This window comes from Triplophysa rosa, unplaced genomic scaffold, assembly GCF_024868665.1.
Source record: "Triplophysa rosa unplaced genomic scaffold, Trosa_1v2 scaffold287_ERROPOS314419+, whole genome shotgun sequence".
NCBI lineage: Eukaryota > Metazoa > Chordata > Actinopteri > Cypriniformes > Nemacheilidae > Triplophysa > Triplophysa rosa.
Window position 1 is genome coordinate 58,596 of NW_026634302.1, and position 11,481 is coordinate 70,076.

General features: G+C 39.1%; 1 protein-coding gene across 2 annotated transcripts; it reads right to left on the reverse strand.

The window, feature by feature from the left end:
* Window positions 1–1,037: 1,037 nt before the first annotated feature.
* Window positions 1,038–7,367, reverse strand: LOC130550315 (GTPase IMAP family member 8-like). 2 transcript variants are annotated; one of them, XM_057327745.1, is made up of 4 exons: window positions 7,233–7,367; window positions 6,870–6,923; window positions 5,580–6,194; window positions 1,038–4,698 (listed from the first exon to the last, which is right to left on the reverse strand). In XM_057327745.1, exons 1-4 carry the CDS (start codon window positions 7,267–7,269, stop codon window positions 3,239–3,241), a joined length of 2,166 nt encoding a protein of 721 aa, XP_057183728.1. In that variant the 5' UTR covers window positions 7,270–7,367; the 3' UTR covers window positions 1,038–3,238. The 2 variants fall into 2 exon arrangements, with proteins under 2 accessions (XP_057183728.1, XP_057183729.1); XM_057327746.1 differs by lacking the exon at window positions 6,870–6,923.
* Window positions 7,368–11,481: the final 4,114 nt, after the last annotated feature.

Sequence of the window (11,481 nt, forward strand, 5' to 3'; positions counted from 1 at the left end):
ATAAGAAAAGTATTAAGAGAAAAAAGTGACACGGAGGTTTCTGCGCCAGCTGCGGTTCTCGCAGTGGCATAGAAAGCTTCCTGCTGTGTGTTTTAAGTCCCGTTTACCCATTCCACAGACCAATTTAACATGTTGTTGTTATGTTTGTGCTTCGTGTTTTATCTTTAACCCGCTGATTGTGTCATGTAGTTTGCCGTTACCTTTGATATATGCTTTAGTTTTTCATCTGAACAGTCCTGTACAGTGCTCTCGCCATTGTTGTTCAAATGTTCATGCTGTCCATAAATATTAATAGTTATTTCTTCTCAGAAAACAATGGAATTTGACTGTCACTTTGTAGGTTAAACTTGGCGAAGTGATATGGAACTGTTATTCGGTCAGCAGACCTGGAACACCTTCATAGGTGTGCATTTACCAAAAGTTAATGCATACCCATAGAACGTTTGTCAGCCAATCAGATTGAAGCATTCAACAGCCCCGTGGAATAATCCAGTAATAATTTGGTGCAAAGTTCATGTTTGCTAAATTCGATTACAGGAATAAATAACTAAATAAATAGATTTATTTGGTTTAAATGATGTCCAGTGTTTTAACATCTACATGATTAATTAGCCTACAGGCACATTAAGAGCACAAATCACAAAATATTTTAGTGGTCATGAAAATGTATTCAGATTTAGCATATATCATCTGAAATCGGCAATACTGGCCCTGCATTTACTTGGTATCGGATCGATACTAAATTTTACAGTTTTTTTTTACAAATTTTACAAATTTTATCGCCCACCACTAATTCGCGCGAAGAGCTCGTTGACACCCACTGTTTGATGTGTCCGGATGCGTGACGACACTCGCCGTAGTGTGATGATTTTGCAAAAATAACAAACTTTTCCTGTGAGTAATAAAGAGTGTGAATACGGCATAAGTGTTTAGTTTTAAAATTAACTACTTTAAAATGTATTTTATGTGATAATTAGTGATTTGTGTTTTTCAAAATAATTTTATAAAAGGTAAAGCCAAGTGCAGAATGTTGCTCTTTTGCTCGTGTGGGGGAGTGGTGGCGGCTGGGGGTGTTCGTCCAGGCACCATACAAGCTAGAACTGCCACTGTACAAATCTTCAGAAAAGAATACAGAATTAAATATGCAAACACTGACCAATCTCATTCAATTTAGTAACCACTGCTAAAATCATTCATAAGAGCGCTCAACAACATTTTATTTCTTATCAGCCATATACAACAATGCTTATTAACGATTAATAAGCATTGTCAGCTACATTAAACATTGTCATTAGATTAAACATTAAACATATTTACATTGTCAGCTACATTAAACATTTACTAAAAATTTGCAATTTAATGTTCATTTTCCCAAAAGACACATCCAATAGTAACAAAGAGCATGTAAATAGTGTTCTTTTACACTTATGCTATAGGTAGTCACTCTGATCATGGCTTAACAGACTGAACGAGCTTCATACACAACCCTATCAGAGCTAAATATTGTCAATGACCTGTAGTTTTATACATTTCATGTAGTTTTAGTTTGGGTGTACACATTGGTAATTTGCATTTAAAGGATTCTAGTTCAATTACATTTTAGCATGCCATTGTAAAATGTAACCATATACAACAGTCTGAAAACTGTTTCAGACAAATATTTACAGTTTAAGACAAATATTTTTCTGTAAAAAAATGCTCCCTCTTAAATATTTACGAAACTTACTTTGCACACACACATTTATTTTATGCTTGTAATTGTGTGTACACATTCATGATTCTAAAGGTCGAAGTACAGTTCTCTTTTTACACATACGTGAGGGACAGCATACAGAGCATGTGACACAAATTTCGTCATCAGAATAGTACGCTCACCGCCGGAATTTTGTTACCTCTGTCATGATCCTGCCTCACCTTGTCATGCTTTTCTAGTCTTGTGGCAGGGTCATGACAGTCCCCCGGTGTTTTGTGTGAGACACATGGCATTGTTTGTTTTGGCCTGCCATGTGTTTGCCCCTTCATTTCCTCGTTAGCTTCCCATCAGTGTTTGATTCCCCACACCTGCCCCTTGTTAATTATCCCTTGTTAGTTTCTCCTATATAATTCCCTTGTGTTTGCTGTCTTGTGCTCATTCGTTTTGCCCTGTATGACGTTGAGTCGAGTCGAGTCAATTAAGTAAATTGTGTTCTGTCATATCTGTGTATTTGTATCCTTTGTTATCGTTGTTTTACCTCCTCGTGGGTTATGCTTTGTGTTTTATTTATTAATGTCATTGTTTTCCCACCACCTTGCTGTCTGCGCCTTTGTTCTGCCTTCCAATCCCTGACAACCTTGTGTATATAGTATGCGCAGGTCGCGCATGCGCATTCCATTTCTTACAGTAATAAGTTTAACCACCAGATGGCAATCGTGTCCTGTGGGTGTCGATTTAAGAGGTGCGTACTTATGCACACAATGCACTATTCCACGCCATTTTGTAGTATAACTAGTGTGAATAATGCGTTTACATTGAAAATTCTCAAAAAATAAGTGCACTTTGAGCACCTGGATGATGCACTCATTCAACCGAAAATATTAACTGTGTAACTGGACACTTCACACAAACTCAACGGTCGCAGTTTCGCTTACTTAGTGGAAGGGAGGCGGGGCTAACAGACGCTGCGTAAGCAAAGTTTCAATCTGATGGTGACTGAAGTCATACTGGGCGAAACGGATGGAAACTGTACAATGTACAAACTGATTATATTGACTCGCATTGTGCCGTGCGTTTCTGCTCGTCTGGGAAACCGATATACTTCCGGTAAGTACATAACCATTTCCATTTGGGACGATACTACCCTTCTAAAATGTATACACTTCATGGTTGAGTGCATAGTGTATAGTATGTCATTTGGGACACAACTAACGTAACGTAAGTGTTGTTGTTGTTCTGCTGTTTCATTCGCCACCCTCGAACCTGCATAAATGCTATTTACAGACCCCTGTAGGCTCTAAGAGGTGTTGCCATATGTCATAATGCGCATGCATTAAAACCCGTGTGTACGTGTATGATTTAAAGGAAGCATACTTTGCAAGGCTGTGCGTTCGGCTGTTCGCGTAAGCTCGCGTGCATATACAAAAAGAAGCATACCACGGGCTTTACCCTGCACATAACTGGCATCATTTTATCATCATACACAAACCGTTCAAGAGAGGGCGCTCTTTTGACAAAAACAGATAACTGGGAGTGGTGTGTCTGTTATTGAAGGACACATCTTTGTTTTTTTCGGGCTTTCTGCCAGTTGTTAATTTTTTCATTATATGTCTCTTCTCTTCTCTTGAGTTCTTCAGCATACATCTGAGCGCTCTCTCTGTACATTCTCATCTCCTCCACCATCTTCTTCATGTGTTCCTCCATTTCTCTCATCTGCTGAAGAAGAACTTTATCCTTCACTGTTTCTCTCATCTCTTCAGATAACTGAGGCACATACATGTCTTGTTCTTCCTCTGTGTCACTCACATTTTCTTCATTCATCACGGGTCTATCTTGTCGGAAAGAGTCAGAATCTTTCCTGATCTTCTGATCCTTCACTGTGCGGTTAATTTCTTCTCTGTTCTGGTCTCCACTTGCTGTTTTTGCTTCATCTTCTCCCATAAACACTGTTGGCCTTTGTTTTTTGTCTTTGTTTCTCAATGTGATTTTTTTGAAGTTACCACCTTTCCCAGTTTTCTTGCTGTTCCTCTGATGTTGATCATGTTCTCCTCCTGTTGCTCCATGTGCAGTTCCCTCTGTGTCCATGTGTGTTTTTTTCAAAAGTGGATTTTTCTGTTTTTCATCTTTCTCCAAATGGGTTGTATATTGTAACCGTTCATGATCTTCATCATCTCTGTGTTTTCCTGCATGATGTTTTTTAGGCAGTGAAATCCCTCTGAACATCAGCAGAAGTTCTTGAATTTTCCCTCTTGCTTTCTCCTCCTGTAGTTTCTCTTTATATTCTTGAATATCTGCTTCATATTTGGCTTTAATGGCCTTCATCTGTCGTTTCACCTCCTCCTCTTTCTTCTTGTACACTTGAATGAGTTTAAAAGCTCCTACAGCCTCCTGGAACATTTCATTACTGTAGAAAGTGCCGTCATTACTCTTCACCATCTCATCAATCTTCTTCAGTAAACTCTCGACCTGATGAGGGTCTTTATCTCTATTATTAAACACATGATATCTTCCTCCACAGTCACTGATCAGTTTATGGACATCTGGATCACCTTTCTTAATGTATTCTTCAATACTTTTATCTCCGAGGTTGTCTCCTTGTGTGAATATTACTATAGTGTAGCTCTGAGCTTTCTGTCCAAACGTCATCTGGATGAGTTGAAGGGTTTCTCTCTCTTCTTGTGTGAACCGGCCGACAGCGATGACCAGCAGAAACACGTGAGGTCCAGGAGCACAGAGCTCAATACATCTCATCATCTCCAGTTGGATCTCTTCATTGCTGAAGCTCGTGTCAAAGAGTCCTGGTGTGTCCACCACAGTCACTTCACGTCCACACATCTCTCCTCTCTCTCTCTGACATCTCTTGGTCACTGAAGTCATGCAGCCTTCAGACTCAAACACGTCACCTCGTCCCAGAATTGTGTTTCCTGTTGCACTTTTGCCAACTCCGGTTTTTCCAATCAGCACAATCCTCACTTCACTGGTGCTCTTCTCACAACCACCAACAGCTGCCAATGACAAACACAAAGGATCTCAACATAAGACACAGAAGTTTTCTTTGTTCAGGTAGAGTAAATCTTATGGAATCAGTGACACATGGAATGGAAGACTAATTCTAATATAATGACTTGACTTCAAAACTTTGATGCTTTGCCGAAGGAGGTCACACTATATACTGAAGCTTATAATAATTCATTTTGTTCTGAAAATTATTTTGTGTACATTTTTCCTGTATTTTGTTTTAGTATTTAAATGAAGAGACTGAAAAATAAATGGATGGTCTTTATGTGACACTAACAAAGCTGATGGTGTCGTATAGACGATTTCATCGGACGCACACATCTGGTGCAAATTTAACATCCGGTCAGTGTTTGTGACTGACTACATTTACAGTTATGCATTTGGCAGATGCTTTTATCTAAAGCGACTTACAGTGAATGATACTATACAAATGTTTTTGAGTATGTGCAATTCCTGGGACCGTACCAATGACCTTGGCGTTGCTAGTGCCATGTTCTTACCACTGAGCCACAGGATAGCTAGTGACTAGTGTCTAGTAATATAACAATTTATTTTATATTTTGTTGTATATATTAATTATATTAAATATAATTACATTCAATTATTTTTTTGCAGAGGTCCACCGGAGGTCAAGTTTGGGCCACATAATGTTTGTTTATGCTGATGCTGCTGAAACCATCTATATGATCTATTGGCTGCTGAAGACAGAAGAAAGTCATATATAGCTAAAATGGCCCTTGAGTGATTATATTATAAGATCATTTCCCTTTGAACAATTTCTTACAAGTGAATTCTTTAATAAAAAATGATTGGTAAATAACTTAAACTTGATAACTATTCTTTAAAACAGATGAAGTTATTTGTTTACCCTTTGGTGTTTGGAAGACTGTGTCTGTATCTCTGGTAACTTCCTCAGGAATCTTCAAGTAACAGCCTCTGTTGTCGTCCACCATCTTCTCGATGCTCTCCAGAAGATTCTGCACCTGTGATGGGTCTCCATTCTTCTTCAGGTGATGAGGGGGTCGTCTGCAGGTCTGTAATAGAGACTCCATGGCTCTGTGGTCATAGTCAGAGTATTCAGTTCTGTCAGACATCTGATCTTCATGCATGAACACGACAATCACAAACTCTGATGCACCTGAACCAAAGATGATGTTTATGAGCTTGAGAGCGTCTCTCTCTTGATATGTGAACGTGCCGTGCTTGAGAACCAGAAGAAGAGCATGAGGACCAGGAAAAGACAACTGAAAACATCTCCTCACATAATATTCCTCAGAATAGAGCGCAAGATCAAGAAGGTCAGGAGTGTTGATGACCATCAGGCGTCTGTTAACTACTGTGTCAGCATGTTTCTCATACAAGTGTAGGGTTGATGAAGATTCTGAGAACACCTCTCTCTCCAGGATGTTGTTTCCACAGGACATTTTGGCATCTGTGTGTGATCCCAACAGCAAGATTCTCTTCTCCTGTTTGGTCTTAAGAACTAGAATTACACACAAACAAACATTCATTTGTTAAATATCCAGTGTTTGTAGGGTATGATTTTACAGTTTCTGACCAAATTAAATGTTTGACTGAGTGCTCGGACACTACTTTACTCCATTAAAAGAGACTATTATTCTTGGCCTCAGATCAAATGAAAGTGAAACTACACGTGAAAATCCAGGTTTTGACTGCATCTTTTGTTCTATTCACTTCAAAAAATGCTGGCGTTGGGTCAAAAAGGGATGAACCCAGCTGTTGGGTTATCACGTATCCTCATGTTGGTTTGTTTCAACCTAATGCTGGGCTGTTAGAACTCATTGTCAAATATAAATATTTCTGAGATATATTAAACCCAATGGTTGGCGTTATCTCTTTTGACCCAAATAACTTGAAAATAAGATGTTTTTGAAGTGAATTCTCAGAGTACTCACAATCAGGAATTTAAATATGTGAGGAGGGTTATGAAATGCACTGAAATCAATAATAAAATCATTGTAAATCTTATCCTATATAAAGTAAATATAAATATTATTAAATCAAAATAAAAAATGAATGCAATGGTTCTAGTATCACATTTTTTTACTAAATTTGACATGTTGAAGCCCATGTTCTGTTAAACAACAAACAATTTATATATACTGTACATATATATATATATATATTAAAAACTCACTCTTTCGTTTGCTTCCTTTTCTCTGAAATTCTGTTGAGCGACTCTTATCATCATCTGTTGTAAAAAACAATCATTAAAACTCCACATTACACTACTGAATGCTTTTAAAATCCATGACATTAATAATACGCAAATCACAATAATACTGAACATTATTACACAGCGTTCTGGAATACTTGAACAGAAGCAGGATAATGTACAGCCAGCCAGTTCATATCTCAAAATAAACCGCTTCAGGGTCCTATGATCATCCTGTCAGGGGTTATTTTACGACGACAGCCGACATAATGTACATTATCCCTTACATACAATAAATGATGTATTTTCATTTATAAAAAACAAACAGACAATAAAAAACTTTACCTCGACTCGTCGATGACACACTCCAGTTCTTCCACATCTTCACACAACTGTCAGTTTTCACTGCGAAACACTGTAAACTGTGAGGAGCTCTGTCACAGTCTTTGTTTTATATTTGTGTGTTGTGTTATAATTAAACACAGTTCTCTTATTATAGCAATCATCACAAACTGGTTGGACAGATTTGTTGTACATTCCTTACAACTCCCCACATTATGACACATGATCAGTTCAGTCAGTGTGATCTGTCAAAGAACTGTCATGTGTTACTGCACCGCTGGAGGTCTTGAATGTGTTAGAAACCCCCCTCAGAAATCAGTCAGTGCCCTGGGCCTGTACTTACAAAACATCTTATCACTAACAGTGGAAACTATATTGGGATGTTATACATGTGTGTATGATATGTTAACCAATAAAACACTATTAATCCTAATGGAATAATGCCCAAGACACTGTACAAAAAGGAATTTTGAAATGGTTTAACAGAATATGATGCTTTTAGTGATTGACTTAACATTGCGCCCAACTTTGAGGGATCGTAGCTCCGAGCGAGGATATCGTAGAAACATGAAAATAATACACGATTTGAAGAGGCTATCAGGCTCTGTAAGAACATCACTCACAATGGGGTGTAAGTTCCTCCCAAAATTTCCCAGTCACAGGAAGCATGCCCATATAAGGCGTAAAATGTCCCGTGTTGAATATCTTAGCAGTACAACCACTTAGAGACAAGGGGGTGGGCTCATTTGACTCAGACAACCAATCAGTGTGACATGATCATTATGAAGTTATTAAGCCACGCCTATAGCAACCATTTACAGCAACCTAGCAACCGATCCCATATTTAACAGATGAAAGGGTCTAATTGAGACCATGTAAACTATATCAATACAAAACTCCCTTAGTCATTACTAAACTATGAAAAGTGTCAAAAACAGACAAACTGAACTGTTGGGTTAAATTAACCCAGAAAATGTTTAGATTTGACCAAACAGTGTGTTAAAGGGGTCATATGGCGCAAACACGTGTTTTTCTGTGTCTTTGGTGTGTTATAAGTCGCTCATGCATGTATTAGACACGTAAAATTGCACAAATGAAAGTGTGGGAAAAAAAGATGCATTCTATCTAAAAGCGAATGTGGAATGTATGTGGAAAATACAGCGTTTTTCAACCTTAAATCGTGTAGACACATTGCATTACATCTAAAACAAACCATAATATTCATTTTAGCCGTATATCACCCCTTTAATAAACTCCACCTCATCAACAGCATTAAATGGGAACAGAAATTCCTCGTCAATATCCACCATTTATATTAAGAAGAAAGATCCATGTCCATTAGCGTCCTCCACGCAATCTTCATTCGTCTTACAACTTCGTTGTCAAGTTCTTTTTGCCCAGGGTGGTTTTGTTGCTGAGCTCAGAGGTGTGTTGTTGGTTTTTCTCAGAATGTACCAAATTGTTGATTTGTGTTCTTAATGTTGTTAATCTTAATGTTCCTGGCATCTTTCTGATATGCTTGAAATCTAATGGTCTGCTTCACTTGCGTGGAGATCTCCCTGAACCCCATGATGTGGGTTCACAGCAACAGTTTCCAAATGTAAACACCACAAATCAACTCCAGAACTTTAACATGCTTCATTTTATTTAAGGAAAAGCCCATACCTGTGAATTAAACAGCTTTTTATTCAACTGTCCCATTACTTTTGGTCCCTTGAAAAAGGGGGGGAGGGGCTTCATATTAAAGAGCTGTAATTCCTAAAGCCTTCAGCTAATCTGGATGTGAATAAAGCTGAGAGTGTGCACTTTAAGACAATATCTATTATAAAACTGTAACTCGAATACACTTTGATACATAGCTACACACACACACAGTGTCTACACCAGATGCGACAAACATACAAATAAAACACCCACGTTACCTATCTGATGCTAAGTCCTTTTCTATCAGGACCAATGTCGTCAATTTAACGATAGCATATATTTAGTTTGGCGGAATGAAACTGTTCTGGGCAAACTCTCTGCCCGTCCATACAGCCTTGCATGGACATAGCAGGAGCGCAGCAATACATGTCCCACAAAACAAAATTATTGCTACCAAAACAAAATCATTCCCCCAAACAAATAGCATGTCTAAATAGCATAAAGAACGTCACTTATTATGCAGGATAAACTAGCAGTACCGCTGGCTGGGGAAGCATGCAACCTGCAACAATTTGCGCAAGTTGTTAAGTGCCAAATGGGTTAAATTACCTGTAGCTGTCAGGGGAAGCATACACCCTGCAAAAGAGCACTGGAATTGCATGAGCGATTGTTGATGAGACGAATGGGTCAAACTAGCAGTTAGGCTGGCGGGGAAGCGTACACCCAGCTAGCAGGGAATGTTCTCAGAACTTTGGCTAACATTCCCTAAAAGTTTATGAATGTTTTAAAGGAAATTTTTAAATCGAATGTTTAAATTATGTTTTAAGAACGTTTAAAATTTAAGTTAATGTTCTTGTAATGTGCTGTATTTACAAAGCTAGAACATTTTATGTGCAACATTTTAAGGATGTTTTGTGGATGTTATTGATGTAACAGATTATATAATGATCTCTATAAAACATTGGTACAATGTTTCAAGATAACAAAGGTACAACGTTTTAAAGGCAATATTAAGGAAACATTATAAGAACGTCTTGGTTACGGATGTAACCTCAGTTTCCTGATGGAGGGAACGAGACGTTGTGTCGAGCCGACAGATGGGGTTTGACTTGAGAACCTATCATTTTATGATATTTTAGAAAAGGCCAATGATATTGGCGAATGAAATTTGCATGCCGGACTCCGACCCAGATGTCCGGGTATAAAAGGAGGATGGCATGCTGAATTCATTCACCTCATGGTCTGAGGAGCCTGAGAGCATCCCTCGACTGCTGCGGCAGGCGGCCAGCATTGTGAAAGTGAAGTGAAAGTGAAAGTGACCTATTAGTCAGATATGGTGACCCATACCCGAAATGTGACCTCTGCATTTAACCCATCCAGAGAGTAGTGAACACACGCACAGCATGTGGTGACCACACGTACACCCGGAGCAGTGGGCAGCTATCACTGCAGCGCCCAAGATGGCAAGATGGCAAGATGGACACAACGTCTCGTTCCCTCCATCAGGGAACGTCTTGGTTACGGATGTAACCTCAGTTCCCTTTCTGTCGGTCTCTCGACGTTGTGTTGAACCGACAGATGGGGTTTGTCTTGAGAACCTATCATCTTCTGAGTATTTAGATAAGGCCAATGAAAATTGGCGAATGAAATTTGCATGCCGGACTCCTCCCCGGATGTCCGGGTATAAGAGGGAAGCCGGCGTGCTCATTCATTCACCTGTTGGTCTGAGGAGCCTAAAGCATCCTCCCCCGACCGCTGGGGTGGGCGGCCAGTGTTGTGGCATGAGGGACACAACGTCTCGTTTCCTCCATCAGGGAACCGAGGTTACATCCGTAACCAAGACGTTCCCTTTCTGTCGGTCTCTCGATGTTGTGTCGATCCGACAGAATGGGGTTCCTATGTAAGACGCCACAGCACTGAGCCGCGGAACAATCTCTAGCGGAGCGACGTTGACTGGCCTTTTCTAAATACTCAGAAGATGATAGGTTCTCAAGACAAACCCCATTCTGTCGGTTAAACAACGTCTCGTTCCCTCCATCAGGGAACCGAGGTTACATCCGTAACCAAGACGTTTTTCTCCGCAGAAGCTGCAGAAAGAACAACAGGGTAACAATATAAACGCACTTGATACTTTAAATAATTTATCGTTTTTAACAGCAAATTATCATTAATATTATATAACTATTAATTAGGCTACATTTATAAAAACAACCTTTTTCAAAGCGCAACACAAAAAAGGAATATCGGGCTAGCCTGTAGTACAAGTGTTCGGCTGTTGTACAACTACTGGGCCGCTTTAGTGAATCGCAAGGTCTTAGTGTTTCGTGCGAGGAAAACCAACATGTTCACTTTGTCTGGTTTTAGCGAGGCTCTTAACTAGATGTGCACGAATGTTCAAATACTGGATCCGCCTATTCGAATATTGGTATTTTTCATAAGAATAAAAACTGCGTCACCACAGGGTTAAGTTACCCCTGCAGAAGACCCTAGAGTTGTCACGTCTTATTTAACACTTCTTCCCTTCATCTGTAATGAATTTATAATATACAGAAAATATAAAAAAATCATATGTTCCTAAATCTTTTTTCAGATCGCAAGCTAGTTTAAA